General features: G+C 44.0%; 2 protein-coding genes across 9 annotated transcripts in view; one reads left to right on the top strand and one right to left on the bottom strand.

Annotated features, from left to right (window-relative positions):
- The window catches only part of LOC125448278 (RNA-binding motif, single-stranded-interacting protein 2-like), a 257,608-nt gene extending 242,261 nt beyond the window's left edge, over positions 1-15,347 (top strand). For 5 of the 8 annotated variants that reach the window (XM_048523462.2, XM_048523455.2, XM_048523456.1 and 2 more), the window contains exon 13: positions 9,986-11,439. In XM_048523462.2, the coding sequence (XP_048379419.1) occupies positions 9,986-10,105 (120 nt within the window). In that variant the 3' untranslated portion in view covers positions 10,106-11,439. Of the gene's footprint in view, positions 1-9,985; positions 11,440-15,042 lie in introns of those variants that run through there. The other 3 variants (XM_059643492.1, XM_059643493.1, XM_048523460.2) reach the window with 3 other exon arrangements.
- Positions 7,309-22,948, bottom strand: part of LOC125448279 (glycerol-3-phosphate dehydrogenase [NAD(+)], cytoplasmic-like) — a 28,473-nt gene continuing 12,833 nt past the window's right edge. Inside the window, exons 3-8 of the mRNA XM_048523467.2 lie at positions 21,230-21,370; positions 20,098-20,236; positions 19,110-19,222; positions 17,250-17,483; positions 15,996-16,102; positions 7,309-12,805 (exon numbers count right to left, since the gene is read on the bottom strand). Coding sequence (XP_048379424.1) covers positions 12,709-12,805; positions 15,996-16,102; positions 17,250-17,483; positions 19,110-19,222; positions 20,098-20,236; positions 21,230-21,370 — 831 coding nt within the window. The 3' untranslated portion in view covers positions 7,309-12,708. The remainder of the gene's footprint in view (positions 12,806-15,995; positions 16,103-17,249; positions 17,484-19,109; positions 19,223-20,097; positions 20,237-21,229; positions 21,371-22,948) is intronic.

Here is a 22,948-nt window from a genome sequence, read left to right as displayed (position 1 = left end):
TTTGATTTTGAGTGCCCCTGAGGACTTTCTAAATGATGAGTAAAGGGAGTCCAACTGACTTGACTTATTGATTACGCACCAACTTTAATTCATTCACGTGCTGGCTTTGTTCCATTGTGAGATTTGCAAATTTCAGGCATTATTGCGGTTAGCCTCCAGGTGTGTGTGTAAAACAGCTTCCTCATGGCCGTAGTGAGCCCACCTTCAGTCCTGCCCAGTCAGTGCCCACTGACACATACTCCCATGGGTAAATGAGTCAAGCATGCCATGCACAAACCTGGATTACCAGAACCCTCAAAAAACAAAGGGTGGGTGTGTGATAAGAGTGATCACAAGAGGGAGCCCTTTCACAATGTGGCCCTGTTCCAACGTGATGCATCTGACAGCTTTCAGAACAGTGAAGCTGATCAAAAATAGATGATTTTAAACTCGTTCAGATTATTTTCTTTCATTCAAAGCTGGCTGGTTCACAGGAGGATTAAATTTATTTTTTAATATGAGCATCTATTGTAAACAAAATGCATCTGCTAGATGTAGCCCATTTGTAGCATTGCCCAAGTGTCAGCTTGGCGTGGGTGGCAATTGTTAAAAAGTTGTGGGTTCAGGCCTCATTCCTATTAGAGTGCAAAATATGGGTAGAAGCTTCACAGCAGACTTGCAACAGAATGTCAAGAATTTATTATACAGCAGGAGGCCATTTGGCCTTACTCTCTGTGTGTGTGTGTGTGTGGGTGGGTTGGGGGGGATCCTTGTTGCCTTTCAGATGTTAACCCAAGGCCCCGTCTGCTTCTTAAAGTGGACACAAAAAATACTAAGGCACTATTTGGAGTGCAAGGTGTTCTATAAGATGTGCAAGGCTATAAGATGTAGGAACAGAAATAGGTCATTCAACCCATTGAGTCTGCTCCACCAATCAATGATGTCACAGCTGCTCTGATAATCCTCAACTCCACTTTCCTGCCTTTCTTCTATAACCCTTGATTCCTTTTTTGATTAAAAATCTGTCTTAGCTTTGAATCATCAGTTGAAGACATCCTCAATTTAATCTCTCTATCCTATCATGTAGAACACTAAAATGGTGGTCAACATGATGAAAACCCTATGATAACCTCTTGCAATGTCTTCACTGATTATCAGTTAGTTTATCCCATATCACTTGCTCCGAACACAACCTACCAACCAGGCAGCAGAAAGCACTGGCATAACTGGTCTGTCCGATTTTACCCTCAATATTGCCTCCCTACTCAGTACAGCTAAAAATGTGGAGCTGGCTGAAGATTGAACCATTCATTTATCCTTTGTCTCCCTTCATTCTTGATGCTCAACATAGCCATCCCACCTATGTCTCTCTTCTGAAGCGATCAATACTTGCATGACAATCAAGCTCAAAAATCATGTCAAGACACCCAGCTGCCTCTTGAGTTTACTTGCCAGTAAACACAAATGCATTCAGTGTACAGAAGTTTCAAGAAATTGTGAGCATTTGAGCCCTCAGTAAAATTGTCTGAGCAGAAAGAACCATTCGTACCATAGGCCTTGGAGTTCACTTGCGGCCTGTGTCTGCTCAGCAGGCCTTCTCCTCAAGTTATCAGTCAGTTTATAATGAGATCTCGCTGGATTGCATGCGCGTGAGGGGCTGGGGGAAACAATAAAGTCATTTTCAAATGAAAATAAGTGGAGGGGGAATGGGAACTAACTAAATTGAGTTGCTTCACACAGGAGTTGTATAAAAGGGTTGTTTGCCGAGACACGCACACAGATCCATGGCCTCTAACACAGGAATGAGGGCCTAACAGTGAAACCTGAGACAGATGTGTTCTTAGATGTTAAGTGAATACAGCTCCTAAAAATAAATCATTTAACTCTGTGCTCCCTCACATGCCCCCACTTCCAAAGTCACCATCTTGGGGATTTGATAACTATTGCTGGAAGATGTGCACAAAAATATAAATATATTTTTTAACAATCATGGAAGTTTTATGTGTAAAGCCACAAGAAAAGAACACTGATAGAGAAACGGGTAACTTGAAGTTGTGTTCTGGGTTATTTTCTTGGGTTTTTTTCTCTCTCTCTCTGCTACTTGCTGCATTAAATGATATTTTTTTGACCTAGATTCATTAGCTGGCTTTGAGATGCAAATATATTTACGTGTGTGTTTTTTTTTAAAAAGGAGCTGCTGCAATGCATTGAACTGTCTTTTAAAGCTTTGCGGAAAATTAGAGTGGGGAGGGTGGTTCGTTAGAGATGGTGCTTTCTTCACTGTTTTATTGCTGACTTTTGAAAACAAGAAATGAATTCAACTCTTAGTAGAAATGAGACAAAAATGTTTGCTCAAAATGAAATGTTTCAATTGAACACTTTTATAGATTTTTTTTAAAAACAGATTTTGGAGAGGGGGGAGAGGCAGATGCAATTTCTTTTTAGTAAATCTAGATGCCACAGCTTGTTTTTTTTAAATGTGTTGATAAGGGTATGCTTTGTCAATGTTACAGTTATGTTGAGTTCTATTTTGTGCTAAAGATAGTCTTTATTTGAATTTTTTTGTTACTGAGAGTGGACACATTTGTAAAGATACTTTTTTTTTGTTTCCTTTAATTTGTAAAGTGAATGCTGTTCATTAGTGTCGGTTAAGGCATCAATTTTGGAAGAAAATGGTGTTTGCCACGTCTTAAGTGCAGCAAGATACAAAACTCCAATCCATTCCTTCCCCCCATAGGAGGGTGGATTCAGGCGGGGCTGGGGGAGGTGGATTTGAGATTTAGGCAATTGGGCAGGAAGGAGGCCTGGGAAATGCATTAGGGCAAAGGCTGAATCTGGGCAACAAGAGGTTCCTGGGAAGGAATTAAGAGCCAGTTTTGCCAGCCTTTTCCTATAACACAGTTTAATTGGGACCGTCCAACTCAGACTGGATCAGAGAGGAAAATTGAATGATTTAAAGCAAGTCTGCCCAGACCCATGTCTCCCCTACCCCCCTCAAAATTCAGTCAGGCCAAGCTCTTCATTTTGGGTAAAATTACAGTCTGAATTTATCAGCTTTCAAGAAGGCTGAGGAAATGAAAATTCCTCCCCAAAACGGGGCACCTCTGTCAGTGCTGTCTGACCCAATGGAGCTTTCCGTTGACATCCACAGAGCAGGCCAACGTATTCCTCTCCTCTTGCAAAACACAGAGGCACAAGTGGGAGATCCCTGTGTAATCTGATCTTCATCTCAGAATTGGGGAGGGCCAAAGACCTCATGGAGTAAGGTGTCCACAAAGGGGTTCAGCTGTCATCTAGATAGAATGGCGGCCTGAGAACCAGGCATGGGACCCATTCACAGTGTTCACTTCAGAGGCAAAAGAGAGTCATGAGAAAGCACCATGAGGTGAAGTGCCTGATGGAAATTCCTCCCAGCCCTTGTCCCTCTTTCCCAGCACATAGTCCCTGGTCCACCAAACTCTGCTTTTGAGTTGTTGCAAACAAGTTTGTCTAAAATTGGTGCCTGTGCTGCCTAGTTCCTAGCTGGAGACAAAACAACTGACTGGGAACTGTCAGAGTTTTATTTACCAAAGAGTCACAATCCATCCACCAGTCATTGAAGAAGCTTTATCTCCACTTTATTGTGTTTGTTTTTGGACCTTACTGGACCAGCTTCACCTCGTGGTTCCTCTAGTTCCAGGTGCACCTTTTTGTACAGTATGCCTTGCTGCTGGTTTCTTGTGGTTCATTATTGCAACCATGAAAGAATCTTTTCACTGTTCATGCGAACACCATCACTCTCACTCGCACACTCACTCACTTGTGCACTCACTCACACACCAAAATGTATTTTGAAACTATGAAATTACTAACTGATGTATGTGTTTTTGGAGCTTTTCTTGAGGGGCAGTTAACTGTAACTTGACCCTGGCTCCTTGTCATTGAAAACCAGGGAGGGAACAGTCTCTGTAAGACTCGATATCAAGTTGTTACCCTCAGTCTTACAAAATTGCAGATCCTACTCTACTTTAGAAACAATATATCTGTGGTGAGTTCTGTGTATGACCAATTCATGGTCTCTGAGCACGTAAATCAAGACTAACACTTTGGTGCAGGCTTTGTAGGGGTGGAGGGGTTGCCCGTTATTGGCCAGCAACAAGCAGAGATCCCATGACCATATTTTAGCAGGAGTCGGGAGCTCCTTCAGCCAATGCTATGAAAATAAGAAAAGGCAGCTTTGCCAGTTGACCTACTCAGCTGCTATTTATGGGAGCTTGCTGTGCACAAAAATGGCTGCCATGTTAAAATCGCACTCACTGATCAGCAGTGCACCATTTCATTGAGTTTCTACAGCTACATCCACCTTAGGAAAACCTTATGATAAATGCTCTTTGTTGACTGATCATCTTTGCTTCAGTGGAACAAAGCTGTAGATTCCAGGACTATTTTGCGACAACCAGCCTGGCGGTGTGTTGCATGATTGTCTTTGACTTAGATTTTCTCATTTAAATGCTGTTGTTGACCACAAACAGAGGATCAGTTCCCCCAAGACCCCTCTCCAAATTCGTGACTGTTCATGATCTCGGTTCTATTTCCAAATTACAGCTCGCTGCACACATCACATAGGACAGGGACTGATGGAGATAAAGATGGGGCAACTTATAGCTCCTCATATTACTAACCTAATTCTTCAAAACTGACTTAGCCCCCATTATTTTGTTCAATTATCTGAGCTTTTCACTGAGCTCAAACCTCTGCTATTTATAAATCAGATAATGTTGCAAGTCCTTAGCCGTTTTGGGCTTGCTCTTGGAGGCTGCTGACAACAGGCTGCCATTGCAGGCTCCCAAATCTGGGTTCTTTGATTAAATTTTTTCTTGATTTCACATTTTTCTAATTCTAGGAATTTCATAGTTTCAAAAGATTATCTGCTGCTGTTAAACCATATGAGAGACTGTAGTGTAGAGTCTGAATATGACTCTTAGCAACTGTTTCCATCCAACAACCACAGTGCAAATGTTACTGCTTCTTGCTTCCATGGTGTTAAATTGTTCCCCCTCCACCACGCCCAAATGCATGCTTTAACAAGGTGACAGATACAAACTCCAGTAAAAATCAACAATGTAATAATTTGGTGCAAGTTTATTAACGTCATCAGGTTCTAAGAATCTTCTTGTACCTATGTGCTGCCAAATTGTTAGAAAATAGCGAGGAGACTTTGAAATCAGGATTGGAGAATTCAACTGAGAATACTGGGTCTGGCAAGGCCTTCCCTATCCAGAAGCCAGACAGGCTTAGGAGTTACGTCCCACATAAATGATGACACCGGCACAATTTGATCAGAGTGAATACCTTCCACCCCACTCAAGTGGAGTGAATGTTGACCTCAGGAGGTGTCTCAGAGGAGGTCACCCTCTTGTTGAGGTATTAAGACCCTCAAGGAGCTGAGATAACAACTTGAAGCCAGGAGGCCACGTCCTCAATTTTCTTGTATTTCTGAGTTTTAAGTCTGAAGCCCTGATGTTGAGTTTCCTGGCCCTTCTCCGTTGTGCCATTCCCAAAAGATGAGCAAGTAATGTGCTCATAAGCCCTCATTCTTAAGAACTAGACATAAGACACACTTCAGAGTAAGGTTCTCAATTTTGCTCCTCCATCTGTCCGGCTGGGGCTCTTCTGTGTGTTGGCATCACATCCCAATGCTACTAGTAGCCTCCTTTCTAAAGTAAATGCTCAGTGAGCCACACCTAGTTACCTCCACATTTGTTACTTCTGACAATTTTGTCAGTAATGTGTTGATGGTGCACACTTGTTTCAATTACGATTCATCACAAGGCAAGGGAGGGAGAATGAGGAGGATGAGGCGAAAGGAGTGATTAATGCCAAGAGGAATGCTGATGAGGGAGGGGAATGCGAGTGAGCAAATGCGAAGAGAGTGAGTGAGTGAGTAAATGTGACAAGTGAGTGAGAAAAAGTGAAGAGAGTGAGTGAGAAAAAGTGAAGAGAGTGAGTGGAGAAAATGGGTGTCTGAAGACAGCACGTAGGGAGCAGTGTAAAATTAGTTGATTAAATCATGCATTATTGGAATCTTATCATCAAAACCTGGTTTGCAGATGGCTCAGAAAAAAAGAAAACCCTGAGGGCTGGGAATTTGAAATAAACATAGAAAATGGCAGGAAATGAAAGGCCAGAGACTATATTGAGTCTTATCTTTCACCATTGAGTCTGTATTTCACATGTAAAGCACGCATTCTAAGGGCACAGAAACTGTTTGAACTTTGAACAAATCTACCGTTGCAAAACATTATCGTAGCAGGGTAGGTTGAAAAAGTTGTGAATGGTGAATTCACAAATTAATAGAAATAGTTCACTTTCCAAAGAGACACAAACTCCAGTGTGACAATACCTTGGAAGCTACTGGTATCTTTGTGTGACAGTCACATCATCTCCTACTGGAAGGCCTATTCTTACATTATGCTTGTGGTAAGATAATGTCACTATAATTTACACTGCTACAATGGGTTGTGGTGGGATGTGTGGGGGGCGGGGAAGAGAGGGGAAGCAAACGTTATTCCGTGAGGAACTTGTTAGAAATGTAAAGGATTCTCAGAACGATCAGCACATTCGGATAATGTGATGTACTGTCTTTGTTTTGAGAGAAAAAAAATCTGTATGGACTGAACAGAAATTCTATTAAATGGATTATTTTTTTTGTCAACTTACACTGCTAACACTTCAATGGTTGCAAAAAAGCAATTTCTTTTTAGGTTAGTGGCATTACAGGCTCCCACCCCAATTGTTCATTGCTGCAAGACTTATAAGAAATTATTTCATGGCATGTGGGTGTTGCTGGCAAAATTTATTGCCCATCCCTAATGTACTGCAGGAACTGACCAAGGCTTCTTAGACAGCCCTTTCCAAACCCATGACCACCTCCATCCAGGACAAGGGCAGCAGGTACATGGGAACACCACCCCTTGCAAGTTCCCCTCCAAGCCACTCACCATCCTGACTTGGAAATGTATCTCCATTTCTTCACCATCACTCGGTCAGAAGCCTGGAGATCCCTCCCTAAGGGCATTGGGGGTCTACCCACACTCCGAGAAGGCAGCTCACGACCACCTTCTCAAAGGGTCTAGTCAGTAATGTCCACATCCCATGAACAACTAAAGAATAATTGCCCTCAGTAGTTCAGACTTGACCACATTGCTGTGGGTCTAGAGTCATGTAAGCCAGACCAGGTATAACTCATAGAGTCCCTACAGTGTGGAAACAGGCCCTTCAGCCCAACAATCCCACACCGACCCTCAGAGTGTCCCACCCAGACCCATACCCCCATAACCCACCTAATCTACACCTCCCTGAACACTATGGACAATTTAGCCTGGCCAATCCACCCTAACCTGCACATCTGCGGGATGAAACCAGGGAACCCGGAGGAAACTCATGCAGACGTGGGGAGGATGTGCAAACTCCACACACACAGTCGCCCAAGGCTGGAATCAAACCGCTGGAATCAAACCTGGGTCCTTGGCACTGTGAGGCAGCAGTGCTAACCACTCAGCCACTATGCTGCCCAAAAGTAAGGATGGCCGATTTCCCTTCCCTAAAGGGCATTAGTGAATCAGATGGGTTTGTACAACAATTGATGATAGTTTTCCTGGTCACCATTTCCAAGACTAATTTTCAATTCCTGATTGTATTAATTGAATTTAAATTCCACCAGCTACCATGGTGGGATTTGAAACCATGACCCCAGTGCATTAACCTGGATCTCTGTTGAGTAATGTTGCCATTCCCCCCTGCAGCTAAGTGAGCTGATCTCAACCAGGGCATCACATTGGCACCACTCTGAGAGAAGGTGGGGTGGGGAAATAAGAGTTAAACTTCGGATCTTTACTTCTAGTTCCTGTCTAGTGAATCCTCACGTACTGTCCACAAAATTAGTTTGGGCTATAATGCCTCATCCAATCACATGTCTTACTGATACTGTCACCTCCTTCTCCCCCCGAACCTCCCGAATGAGAATTAAACCCAGAGTTGAACTAAATATCTGAGAGCTGTCAGTGAATGAGAAGCTGTACCCCTGGAATAGCAGTACTTCGAGGTAGGAGTGATGAGAATCATGAGAGTACGGAGAAAGGGGAGTCAGGCATGAGGGAAGCAGAAACTTCCATGGCTTCAATTAATGTCACATTGCTTCCAGTAAATCCGGAAAGTAAAGAATTGCATTGTCCTGATTTTTCACAGCCATCTACCTGCTGGTCCCTTTAACTGACATTTACTGGAAGGCAGAAAGGTGAATTTACATTTATATAGCACCTTTCCTGACTGCAGGACGTCCCAAAGTGCTTCGCAGCCACTGAAGCAGGTGCAGTCACTGTTGTAAATGCAGGAGACACAGCAACCACCTGAGAGAGCAGCACCCCTTGCTGGTTCAGAGACACCTTTCCCTGGTCAGATGGCCATCCGTTCAAATCCTACACCAGAGACTCAAGCACAAGATCCCAACTGCAAGTTCAGCTCAGCACTAAGGGAGTGCAATGCCATTCTTCAGATGAATCATGAAGCAGGTGCCTGTGGTTTACATCATGGCCTTCTGCCAGGCACGATGTTGACTGACATACCAGCCAATGTTCCAGGGGGTCAAAGGCACTAACTGGCACTCACCTTCCACAGAATTACTCCCATTTTCTTGCAACAGGTCTGCTTAAATCAGCATATAGCTGAGGGAGAATACTGACACTAGATTTGGTTGCTGAAGAAACTTGGGACATTGTGCATTGACCAACCTCCCTTCTTCCGCTAACCCTCCCCATTGGAGTGATCCCCAACATCAGCTGAGACCTTTTACAACCACTGCTTGGCATCATTGCATCTTACAACTGTGCAGATTACACAGAATTGACAGCTCATAAACAGGCTATTCAGCCCAACTGATCCATACTGGTGTTTTTTTTTCTCCACTTCAGCCTCCTGTCACCACAGCCTAATATAATAATGCTAATGTATTGTCTGCAATTCAACAGTTATACCAATGCAAGCAGAGCTTAACTACAATGCTCTGGAAGAAAGTAACCATGTTATAACATTGTGCAGTGGCTTTATTTTTGCTCAGGAGTATGGGCAGACTTCCATTAACGTCAAAAAAGAGATCAAGTACACCAATACAGTACTTACAATCAATTCCACTTTCATCAATGTTTCCATATCTTATCTTTTTTGGACAGCGCTTTCATTTATTATTGAACATCTTACTAGTATGCACTGAAAATCCAACTTTTTAAAAAAAAAGTTTTCTTTAATGCGCTTACCTGGTGTTCCTGTGTCTCACATTACATAATGGGCGGAAATGAAATAATCTTTCTGCAGAAATTCCAAGTCATCAGATAGTTCCAACCACAATAGAAAAAGAAGTTCCAATGCTGCAGGAGCAGTGGGAGGGTACACGTTGGGATTAAAAGCATAGATTCTTTTATCTTTCCTTCCTTGCTTCTGTTGAATATCCTGGTCAGAAGCAGCCCTCACCTCAGCTTCCTGCCAGCCAACGATTCACATTATCAAATGATGGGGAGACTAACATCCTTGAAACGAGTTAAGGTCAAAGTTGATCTGGACAGGATTGGAAGTAAATGTGGAGTACATTGGACGTACCGATCCGAGAGGATACATCCGTCTCTCAAAGTATGACAGAAACACAGAAAATAGGAGTAGGCCATTGAGCCTGCTCCTCCATTCAATATGATCCAACTCAGTCCCCTGCTTCTGCTTTCTCCCCAATCTCTTTCATTCTAAAACCTATATTTAACTCCTTCTTTAAATTTGATAAAGTGACTGACAAAAGTTGCAGTAGCTCACACCCCTCCCCCAATTTTATAAGCTTTGATGTGACCATTTCACTTTATTTCTAAGTCATCCAGTATAAGATCTCAGCAATCTACTATGACTGATGATAAGCAATTGGAAATCCTGCTTGACACATGTATTCTTCTCCAACTGGTTTATTGTGATGAATTCTTCTATCCACCAGATACATGTCCATGCTTTTCCCATTCGACAAAATGAAATAATGTCTAATCAACCGAACACCTACTCACCTCCTGGCTGGGCACAGATGCAAATTCAATCAGGTACCACACCTTTATCCTGATGGTACAATATTTCAGTCTCATTCAATAAACCATTTCAAATGCTCCCTCGAGCCTGTGTTGTATTAGGCAAAAGCAAATGTTGATTTCCAGAAGCGTCAAAAAAGGCCGATAACCTGAGACATCCCGTGGCATTGTAAGTGTTAAGATGGACTTCCTCAGACCTTCATGTTTGACTATACTTCCACAATTGAGCCAAACTCGGAGACATGATATAAGGTTCAAATAAAAAGCAAAGGTGGGTCACAAGGGGAAATAAATATTCCAGGTAACTCAGCCAAACAAGCTTCGTGTAACTTTTAAGAAGAATGAGGACTTCTTAATATCAATTTTTCATGTCCATTACCTGATCTATTCACCACCTAATAGGCCTGGTGTTCCAGGTGATCATTAAGTATGTTCAAGTCTGTGATAGATTTTTAATCTGTAAGGGAACCAAAGGTTATAGAGAAAAGGCAGGAAATTAGAGTTGAGGATAATCAGATCAGCTATGATTTTATTGAATGATGGAGCACATTTGATGGGCTGAATGGCCTACTTCTCTTTATGTCTTATGGAGATCCTGCAACATGGACTGGGAAATGATTCACATAGGAAAATGATTGCTGGTTATAAATATGTTGACATTAGGGTAAAATTATACAGGTCACCTCTGTGCCACATATTTTTTCCATATTTTGGCCCCCAACTCAGGCCAGACAAGGCAACTGGTCGGGTAGAGGAACAAGGATTGAAATCAGTATGTGATGTGTTTGCTTTTCCAGTTTTAAATGGGTGTATTTAAACACTGGAAATACTGAGTCTAGAGGCCAATCTGTGGAACAGTCTACATTCGCGTTTCACAGACCTTTGATCCACTGCTTTAGGTCCATTTTTCAGGCATCTGGAGTGGCCACCTAAAATAGGGAGTTGGCCTTCTATCTGTTAAGCAGGGGCCTAACACGAACTGAGAGATGTCACTGCTCAGAATTCTTCAAAAAAGAAATATCGTTCTTGAAACTCCCACGAGTGCTTTCATTCTGGTTTGATGATTTCTACATCTCGGCCCATCTCCTTCAGAACCATCTCTGATTATCATATGAATACCTGGAATATTTATTAGATGAAAGATTTTTTTCTGATGTATTAAGACAAATAGTTTTTGGTCTTCATCTTGAAGTCAGATAGAATGCCTGCTAGAGCCTGTACCTTTATACTGCTGTAGGATAAAGATGACAATTGGATTGTAGTAGTATTCCAGCGCCGGGATTGTGAAATATTTTGTTTCTGGGGCCCTCATCCAATTTTATCAAAATTCCAGACTCTTGTAATACAGCACAAACTTTTTTTCTGTATATATGTGTATATATTAAAAAAAGTAAAATGAAATACATATATTTGTCATTTTTATTTAATGTGATACTTGTTGCTGGTGCTGAATAACATTTGTCAAGTGGTGGAGATATCTTAGATAAAAATGAGTAAAAAGTGAGAGGATTGAAATGATAAAATATCCAATGCGGAGATCATGAGACAGGGGAAACAGTTAACCAAAAAAATAGGAATGTGAGAAACCAAAGCATGCAGAAACTACTAAGAAGTGCTGGGGGTGGGGAAGAGATGGTGAACCAAAAGCTAGAAATAATTTTCAGAGCTTGACGTTTAATCAAGTGCATTTCTGAAAATGAGTGCTGTCCCTTTACCTGTAATTTCAATCACTGATGATTTCCTATTCAGTATTTTGTCCAATTCCGCTGTGCTCAAGGTTTTGTCCTCGTATTCACGTCCTATTTTCTCAGAGAATGTATTATTGAAATGTCTTATTGCTGACATGCACTATTTGGCTGCTCTGACCATGACCCAGTAAGGGAAGATAGTAAACTGGCAACTTTCTGATAGTGGATGCTGGGTCCTTGAACATATTCAAGGCCATTTTCAGTGATTTTAAAATAGAGTTACTCATCCTGGATATCTTTGGAAAAGGGTTGAATGGTTGGTGATTTAACCCATTGTCAACTGCATTCATGAAATTTCACTAGGTTATCACTCTTAACCACATCAAGGAAGACTAGAAAGAAGACTGGTTCCTGAAAGATGATGGTTATCTGTTAACCATCAGATAATGGTTATCTGATGGTTAACAGATAATGTAGAAACTTTAAGTCTAACCTAACCAGGGCAATTTCAAGCACATAATAAAATGTGAGGCTGGATGAACACAGCAGGCCAAGCAGCATCTCAGGAGCACAAAAGCTGACGTTTCGGGCCTAGACCCTTCATCAGAGAGTGCTCGAGATGCTGCTTGGCCTGCTGTGTTCATCCAGCCTCACATTTTATTATCTTGGAATCTCCAGCATCTGCAGTTCCCATTATCTCTGATACAATTTCAAGCACAGCTTGGGTGCAATTTTCTGATTGTATCCAAAGCATAATCTCTATCCCAAACGCGCACATATCAAATCACAGAGACAAGCTGTCTCTGTACAATCACATGTAAGATCTGCCAACACTTGGTATGTGCAACAAGCACCATCTTGATACTTTGCACCAATTAAACTTAGTTGGATCATTTAGAAGTCAATGAAACCCCAAGGCAGGTATAGAACAGCTTCCTTATGATCACGGTTCACTTATGTTCTGGATGATCCTGGAGGCAGTTAATAAATTCAGAGACCGGCTTGTTTTCATAACAAATTTGGTACACGGCAGTGAACAGAGGGAATCTAGAAAGAAACAAAAAGTTTCACACAGTCAATGCGCATGTGGTAATAAAGTGGTTATGTTACTAGGACTGGTAGTTTTAACTAACCAAGATACTGAGTTCAAATCACACTGTGGTGGTTGGGAGAAACTCAACAGATACAGCAGGAATTTAAAAGTTCTGTAATGGTAACCATGGAAAAACTAATCGGATCACCTTTAAGGAAAGAAATCTGCCACCCTTATCTAGTCTGGCCTACCTGTCACAATCAATTTCCCTCAGAAGCAGCCTGGCAAGCTACTTGGAAATGGTTCTGGCACAAAGTGAGGCTATTTGGCCCTTCACCTCTTCTGCAAGGGCAACTCAGCTCGTCCCATTTCCCGATAACCCTGGATTTGTCTTCTTTATGTAATTATTCAATTTCCTTTGAAACCCCACAATTGAACTGCCCCATTACCCCATCAGGCAGTGCATTTCAGATCCTATCTACTTGCTGTGCATAAAAAAATTCTCATGGTTTATTTGCCAATTGCATAAAATTAGGGTCCTCAGATTCTCAAGCCCTCCACAAATAGGAACAGTTTCTATTTTGTCTATACCCCTCATGATGTTGAGATTTTATTCAATATAGTGGCTCACTACCACCTTGTCCTTTATTTCTTATTTGTTTAGGGAATGTGGGCATCACTGGCTGAGCCCAGCATTCATTGTCCATCCCTAGTTGCCCCATGAGAAGATGGTGGTGAGCTGCCTCCTCGAACCACTGCAATGTCCTTAGGGAGAGAATTCCAGGATATTGACCCAGTGACACTGAAGAAACGGTGATATATTTCCAAATCAGGATGGTGGGTGGCTTGGAGCTGGTGACGCTCTATGTATCTGCTGTGCTTGTCCTTCTCAGTGAATTATAGTTTGGAAAATGCTGTTGAAGGAACCTAGTAGAGTTGCTGCAGTGCAACTTGTAGATAGTACACACTACTGCCACGGAGCGTCGGTGGTGGAGGGAGTGGATACTTGTGGATGTGGGGCCAATCAAGCGGCTGCTTTGTCCTGTTTGGTGTCAGGCTTCTTGAATGTTATTAGAGCTGCCCCCATCCAGGCAAGTGGGGGGGGTATTCCATCGCACTCCTGACTTGTGCCTTGTAGATAGTGGGACAGGCTTTAGTTCCTTGATGCCATACTCAGTCGAACGTAGCCTTGATATCAAGGGCTGTCATTCTCACCTCACCTATGGAATTCAGCTTTTTTTTGTACATGTTTGAACCAAGGCTGTAATATATTGATGACATCTTCAATCACTTTACTGATGATTGAGAGTGGACTGGATTGGATTTGTTCTACTTTTTGTGCACAGGGCACACCTGGGGCAAATTGCCACATTGTCAGGTAGATGCCAATGGTGCAGGTGACCCAAAGGGCAATTAAGGGTGCCCTTCCAACAGTGCCCATTTTCCATAAACAACATCACCATTGGCATTTCAAAGACAGTTCCCAGTTGGGGGAAAAGAAAAACATGGCCTTTCTGGTCACTACCAATGAGTCCTGGGGCAATTTGTTGCTACATTAGTTGTGGCTCAGTGGGTAACACTCTTGCTTCTGTTATTCCTGTCAAGTATTCATTTTAAATTTATTGGCTGGAGCCAAAGACTGGACTTTTTTTAAAAGGCAGTTGTTTGGAGATATTCACAGTATTCAACCATGGAATAATGAACAATTCAGAAGGTAGATGTTTGGACAAAAGACTTTGATCTTCTTATGATCATTGCTCAGACCTGAGTTAATCAAAGCTACCTTTTTAAATATAGAATGGATCATTCACTGTTTGATGGCAGATAGTGAAAAATCATGTGATTAATCAATTTGATTAAGAGTCATGGATCTGAAACGTTAACTCTGCTTTCTGCCCACAGATGCTGCCAGACTTGCTGAGTTTCCCCAGTGATTTCTGTTTTTGGTGCTGTGTGAAGGACGTATTTTGCAGAGAGCACCATCAACATTAAGGAAACTGCTGCTCTCTGTGTCTCCCTCTCTCTTTACCCTTTGATCTATGACAGCACTCTGTCTTCTCACCTGGGTGAGTTATTGTAGAATCCCTACAGTGTGGAAACAGGCCCTTCGTCCCAGCAAGTCCGCACTGACCCTGACAGCATCACTCCCAGAACCATCCCCCTGTAACCTACCTAATCTACACTTCCTTGAACACTTACAGGCAATGTAGCATGGCCAACCCACCCTAACCTGCACATCTTTGACCTGTAGGAGGAAACCGGAGCACCCGGAGGAAACCCACGCAGACACGGGGAGAATGTGCAAATTCACACAGAAAGTCACCCAAGGCTGGACTCCAACCCCGGTCCCTAGTGCTGTGAGGCAGCAGTGCTAACCGCAGAGCCACCGTGCCACCCAGTTACAGCTTAATAAAACAAAGTCTTTACTTGCAAACCTCAAGGAAATGTAGCAAATGCTTTACAAACAGCACACTGAACTGATAAATGCATCCGATTTAAATTCAAAACCCTGCTACAATTAAATGAGGAGTGGGAAAAGGTGCGACCCTTTCCACTGGGCCCCACTTGGTTGTAAAATAAGAAGTCATGAGTTCAAGTCTCACTCCGGAGACACAATCTCGGCTGTGCCACCCCGGTGCAGTGCTGTGGGAGTGCTACATTGTTGAAGGCACCATCTTGGAGACGAGATGTTAAACCAAGGCTTCCCCCATCCCCCCAGGTGAATGCAAGAGGTAGCACAGCATGGTTTCATGCAGACCAAGTGGGGGCATTCTGGCCAGTATCGATCTCGCTGGCTAAAGGGTTGGTCACAATGAGACAGAGATTGAAGAGTACTGGGTTGGGGACACTGAGGAGAATGTTTCGACGCACTGAGTTGATGGGAAATGGCAACATGGGAGATTGCAAAGTAATTTTAAAAGGGCATTCGGGTAAATACTCAAAGAGGAAAAGAAAATCTGCCAACATTTTAAGGAGAGAGAAAGGGAGTTGCAGAGCTCTCAAAGAGCCAGCACAGGCGTGATGAGTTACATGGCCTCTCTCATGCTCTGCCGCTCCAGGGAGCAGCCAACTGCACTGCCTTGTACATGTTATCAAGGCACGAGCTGCCCTACCACAGCGAAACAAAAGCAGTCGTTACCCTGGGTGGGTGCATGATGGGAGAGCAGGGAGCTAGGCTGTGTCCTTGTGTACTTCAGTACTTACTTATCAACCAGGTTTTGGAGGTGTAAAGTGCGATTGATTTCAATCGCTGTCTGTGGTCCCTGTACTTTCTGCCCATTCAGCATCTCTTCTTCCAGCTGTTCAATAGGCTGAGGAAGGATAGAACAGTTAGCTAACAAGAAGTTACTTTAGCTCAGCAGGTGGTTTTATCTTGAGAGGAATGAGCACTATCTGCCTGATTCCATAGTGTGCCAGAATTAGCACAGGAACGGAACTAGTTCAGTTTAGGAAACCTGGTCAGTGTGGATGAGTTGGGCTGATGGGCCTCCTTCCACACTGTATGACTCTCTGATACAATGGGCTCCAGTGCCCCTTAACTAGGTTGGGGGAGGGGCCACTGGCCACCACCTCCTGACCCCAGTGGTGTTCCCCTGCGACCCTTGCTGGAAACAGTTAACACAGGAACAGGAGGACAGCAACTCGACAGCATGGGTCCTGCTCAGTCATTCCATCAGATCATGCCTAATCTGTCCCTTAATTCTATTTAGCAGCTTTTTTCTCCAGACTTCTGCTCACCCATCTCTCTCTATCTTCAAGGGGGATGTGGCTAGATTTCTGGACATGATGGGGGTAGCGTCTAGACAGGTGGAGTTGAGGTTGATCGGCCATGATTGAGTTGAATGGCATACAGTCTGGAGGGACCGAATGACCTACTTGCATTTCTTATGTTGAATAACTGTTCCTAGGAAACAACCAGATTGTTAGAAAATCCCATCTGGCTCACTGGTGCCCTTTAGGAAAGGAAACTGCCACCATTACCCGGTCTGATTTACATGTGACTCCAGACCCACAGCAATGTAACTGAGTTTGAACTGCCCTCTGTGCTGGTAAAACACAACACTGAGATATCAAGAAGGTAGCTCACCACCACTTTTGCAAGGGGCAATTAGGGATAGGTAATAATGCCAGCCTTGCCACTGATGCCCATAAGGAGAACGGAACCACAGTGCCCATCACCAATTATGGTGCAAAAGGAGGTCGTTTGACTCGTCTAGTCAATGCCGGCAGTGTCAGGTAAAGGCTATTGACGTGGCTCATGTTTGAAGAAGAACCACTTGGCTGGGAGCCTCTGAAAGGGGGTACCATCAAAATTGGGTGCCTCCAGGAAAGACAGGCCTTCAGGTCATCCACTAGGTTACTGATGGCAGGGTTGGAGCTCAGGGGTCAGGGTGAGGTCAAGCTGGTCAGCAGCACCCCCCCCCCCCCCCCCAACCATTAACCCCCCCCTCCTCCTACCTTGCCTGTCTTTGCAAAGGCCTCCGCAATTTTCCTGTTGCGGCCTCTGTAGCAGGTGGCGATGAGGTCAGCCATGCCACAGCTCTCGAGGAAGATCGAGTCCTGCACCAAGCCCTCACAGTGAAGCCTCACAAAGCCAATCATCTCCATCAGCCCCAGGCGGATCACTGCAGCCTTCGTGTTGTCACCATAGCCCAGTCCATCACAGAATCCGGCCCCCAAGGCAACAACATTCTGGAAGAGAAAGGAAAATGGGGGCATAAGAGGCCGCGCAGTGGCCAGAATTCAGTGAAACAGGGCAAGCTGGGGGCCTAGATAAGTCACCAGGATCAGTGAACTGACCAAGTCAGTGAAAAGAAAGAAATTGCATTTATATCAAATCCTACACCACATGCCGAGGCATGGTGGCCAAAAGCACTTTGAAAGTATGGTGCACTGTCATCAAATGCAGCATCAATTTGCAAGGTTCCAAAGATAGAATCATCGACTCCCTCCAGTGTAGAAGCAGGCCATTCAGCCCATCAAGTCCACACTGACCCTCTGAAGAGAATCCCACCTGGATCCTCCCCCTCTACCCTATCCCCAAAAGCCTGCATTTCCCACCGATAGCAGCAGAAATAACCAGATCATCCATCTCTTTAGGTGTTGGGCTCTTTATATTTGTTCATGCTAGTGTGCATATTCTCCATTAAGGGACTAATGGTACTAATAGTATGAAGAGCAAAGCTACCAGTAAAGTCTATGGGTCTTTTATGTTCCCATGAGTAGGCCAACAGAGGCCGGAGTTTAACAGTTCATTTAAAAGACAGTGCAGCATTCTCTTTGTATTCCAGTGCATGGTCACAGAAATTCATCTCCTCATGGGAATGGCAGGCTCAGTAAGAGCGCCTGTGAGGGAGTCTTCCTCCATCCTGCAGAAAAATGACCATCTTTGTCTTGTTGGCTGCTTCCAGAGTACCAGATTCAGCTCTTTTGCTTTCAAGTTATTTACTGGAGAATACAGCTAAGGAGAAGTGATATAGAAATCTGTAATCAAATATTCTCTACAAAGGGCATCTATGTGCAGGTGTTTTGTGAACTCCTAAATTCCCTCCTTGCTCTCTGGCCGGAACAATGCATTTTAAGCCCCAACACCACCCTCACCTCAACAGCCCAGGTCTTGGGAGCAAACCGAGCAGTGGACCCGATTCAGTGCCATACTGTGGATGGTGCAGTTATCCACTTACAGCAACCATTGACAGGCACTGTTCAAGCCTCTGCTCCGTCGTTGTTACATCATGCCGTCTCATTGAGTCCAAAGAAAAAACAAACTTGCATTTATATAGTGCCAGGCCCAAACCTCAGGCCATCTCAGAGAGCTTTACAGCCAGTGAAATGAGACTGAGGTGCAGTGTTGCAGCGTTGGGAACGTGGCAGCCAATCCACGCACAGCAAGCTCCCAGAAATGTCAACATGATAATGACCAGATTATAACTTTTTTTTTGCGATGTTGGTTGAGGGACAGGGCACCGGGAAGAATTCTCCTGACCCGCCTTCAATAGTCCCACAGGATCTGTTAAATTCAACTGACAGGATAGGTGGGGTCCCAGGTGAACACTGCATCCAGAAACTTCAGAAGTGCTGCACCCACTCAGTTCTGGGGTCTTGTGCTCAAACTCTGGATTGGGACTCAAACCCTCACACATTTCAGAGGCGGGACTGCTGACCACCTTGCTCATTCTGTGCTGTAAAAATCTAACCAGCGTTGTATCTTTACAGTCCACAAGACTTTGCAGCAGTAACAAGCACAATGACAAATACAAAGTTAAAATAATGATCCTCAAAGGAAGCAGGGGAACCGCGTGCAAGAGCTTCACAGACCTTTAACGCCCCACAGATCTCCACAGCATCTGCCTCCTCCACCACCCTGAGCCTGAAGTTTTGAGTCTGCAGTAGTTCTTTTAAAAGCTTTCCATGTTCAATGTTTGCAGATCCTAAACAGAAGAGGTCAGGCAAATTTTTGTCAAAACAATTAATGCTGCCAGTGGCACACATGACACTGTGGTTGACACACCAGAAGTATCTTTATACAGTACGAACAGAAGCCAGGGAACATCATACATTGAGCTCTGTGAGCAGCTCTGCTCACCAATACAAAAAGGGAGATGTTGGAGGCCTGACAGTAGTTCCAGAGGCTCGTGACTCTTCCAGCCATAGATTAGTTCTTCCCCACATTTGCTGCCGATGACTTCACCAGCAATCCTGCAGCAGCACTTGGAGGAGAGGAAAGGGCCTCTCGCTGGAGCAGCAGCTCTTTGCAACATCTTCCACTTACAACTTACCAGAATTTGAAACCAACGTCAACAAAAAAAACACAAGCAGAACAATCAAACATTTCACAGGCCGACAACTGGTCACTCCACATCATGTCTTCCCTAGGTCTATGATCCTTTTTGTGTATGATCATGTAACAATTCATTAGTGGAACCCTATGAATGAGCTGTAAATTCATCCACCAGTAGAGCAGTGTACAGCTGTTCTGTACATGGCTTGCAGGCTGTAGGTTAGGCACCTCTAGGCCAGATGGATGAAGTAAGGTGGGCCCATTCTTCATCTACTTTGTCTTTTATGCCCTTTCACCAGAGAAGATGATATCTAGACCTGCCTTCTCCACCCAACCCTGTAGTCATTGCTGAGGTCAGACAGTATCTGGGCGCTGATATCTTGGATGCCAAATAGTGGCCCTCCCCAGTTTATATCACTGTAGGTATAGGGCATAGGCAATGAAAGCTGTGTACAAATATGCAAATGCTCTATACCTATGGGCATCATACCCAGTACCTCGTGATGGATGACTGTGAGATATTACCAATGGTGGACTCGCAGAAATTCTCAGCTGCTACTTCATTGGCAAGATTCGCTCCCATTAGCACGCTAACTTCAATTCCAAGTGTCTCCCGGATTATGTCAGAGATCAGCTTCAGACCATACAGTCCAACATCAATACCCTGCAGCAAACAACATTGAAGAGCTCGATTTTATTGTATAAATTTATTATTCTTCATAAATGAGTGCATTATTTATTGATTTCATTATGTCATTGCATATTGCAGGACCAACTTTGGAAGATTAAACAAAAGGAGGCTGTTCAGCCCACTATTACAGCACTGTATAGTTTTATATTTGTTCATGGGATGTGGGTGCTGCTGGCTGGACCAGTATTTATTGATCACCTCGAATTACCCCTTGAAAAGGTGATGCTGAGCGGCCTTCTTACACTGCTGTAGTCCATTTTATACAGATACACCAGGCCACAAAGTGATTTTGACCCAGAAACAGTGAAGAATGATAATGTACCATATAAACTCAAGTACTAATTGAGCTCACGTATAAATGTTAACTCCCAGTTTTTCACCCAAAATTCTTCATTCTTCACATACCTTGTGCTAGTGTTGGGAATGGGATCGGTGGCAGTGGACTAGTGAGTTTTCTTTTACAACTAGTTCCTTTCACATTTAAACATCAGAAAGCAGTAGATGGCTTGGGACAGGTGTTCCCAGCTGAATCCAGCACCACAGACAGCAACCCGCATCAACATCATTATTGGCAGTTCCTTAGAACTGGTTTGGACTTTCATGCCCCAAAAAACAATTCGCAAAGAAGTTGAGCCCTACTTTTTGCCTAAAAATTTGTCGCAAAAAACCCAAATTCTGCACCAAGTTTATACAGTAGTTCCGAGTCAAGAAGGTGAGTGATTTGGAGAAGAACCTGCAGGGGGTGGTGTTTCCATGTATCTGTGACCTTTCTCTGATGAGGGTGCAGTTCGGAAGTAAGAGTACACATACAGGTGAGGAAAGCCGGAAAAACAAAAATGGATGGGTTTGGGGAATAGGGGAAGGATGAAGGGGAGAGGAGGCAGCAAGATCTAGGGTGGGAGGGGAGCAAGAAGAGAGTGGGTTAAGTGAAGAAGACCCTATCCATAATGGAGGAACATGCTGTACCTTGATAAGAGAGACTCCAATGCTGGAACGCTTGATGTGGCCTTTCAACTCATCACAGGTCTGTTTGATGAATTGGTGCGGCATGACAAACACCAAGATATCGGCATCTCTTGCTGCATCCAGCAGCCCGGGCACTGCAACCTGAACACATTGGATAACAAACACCCATGAGGAAATGACACAACCCGGCCAAGCAAATAGAAAGTCAATGGTGGAATCTCCCACTTTTCAGCAATATCCACTTTCACGTCCCGCCATGGCTTTTCACTTACTGCATCAACTCCACTTTCTCTACGATCGACAATAGTTTTAATTTGTGTACACGTTCAGCCACTTTTGTAGGTTTTTACATTTTTTAACTTCTTCGACACTCTTTAAGCCTGTACCCGAAAAATTAACATAAGTTGCTTTTAGTAACTTTGTTGTCAAGTAAGTAATTAAGAATTTTGTTAACTCGCTGTAAGAAGTCTTAACTGTGCTCCTCAGTGATAGCAAGAGCTGCCGATGCTGGAGTCAGGAATTGACACAGCATGGGGAGGGAGGAACACAGCAGGTCAGGCAGCCTCAGAGGAGCAGGAGAGTCGACGTTTCGGGTTGGGACCCTTCTTCAGGAGTGGGCAGGGGGAAGGGAGCTCGCAAATAAGTGGAGGTAAGAGGGAGTGGGGCCAGGGAAAGGTAGGTGGGATGGCGATAGGTGGATGCAGGTAGGAGTAGTGGGATTGCTCAGTGAGGTGGGAGGAGCGAATAGGTGGGACAGCAGATGGACTGGTTGTGTCGGGTTAAGGAGGCGGGGATGAGAGGGAGGGTTGGACAAGGGATGAGGCTGAGGGTGGGGGAGATTTTAAAACTGGCGAATTCCATGTTTAGGCCATTGTACTATAGGCTCCCAAGGAGGAATATAAGGTGTTGTTACTCCAGTTTGTGTGCAGCATCACTGTAGCAGGCCCAGGATGGACATGTCATCAAGGGAGGTCGGGGCCGGGGTTGGGGGTGGGGGGGGGGGGGGGGGGGTGGGGGGGGGGGAGTGCTGATGACTGGAATGTGTTGTCGATTATCGCAGACAGAGTGCAGGCGCTTCGTGAATTGGTCACCGAGTCTGTGCTTAGTCTCACCAATGCAGAGGAGGCCACATCGGGAGCAACAGATACATTCGGCCCCACAGCCGCCTACCCTCTCTTCAGGTGTGTTCCTCCAGCTCCACACTGTGTCAACTATGCTCCACAGTCTAGCTTTCTGAGCTTAAACAAAACCTTTTCGTCCTTTCCCTTCAAGGACCAACTGTGCTTTGGATGTCCAATAATCAGCTTCTTCTCAAGGGTATTCAATTCAGATTTCTCTCCTTAGTTGCCAATGGACTTTTACTGCTCTTGCTGCTTTTTTAAAGGCTCGTTACCCCTGTTATTGGCTAAAAAAGGGATTTCGTGACGTACAATGATGGTTTTTCTGGACAAAGTTTCTGTTCAGAGAAGTTTCCTTCACGGTAGGAGTTCAACTGTATGACGTTCATGGTTGCTAGTATTAAAGCTGTACCAATCATGATTTTGAAAAGATTACTTCTAACTGTTCTTCTCTTCTCCAGATAATCTCTGGTCTGTTTCTTGATCTTCACTGCTGCCATGATTTTGTAGGCAGCATATTTCTTGGTTGCCACCATCATTTATGGTATGATTTGATGCCACACTGTAAGCTTCAGATCAATACAGACTGGTCAAGGAGAAA

Source organism: Stegostoma tigrinum, chromosome X (assembly GCF_030684315.1).
Source record: "Stegostoma tigrinum isolate sSteTig4 chromosome X, sSteTig4.hap1, whole genome shotgun sequence".
NCBI lineage: Eukaryota > Metazoa > Chordata > Chondrichthyes > Orectolobiformes > Stegostomatidae > Stegostoma > Stegostoma tigrinum.
Note: the sequence above shows the minus strand (reverse complement) of the source record. Positions and strands in the feature narration are given on the sequence as shown.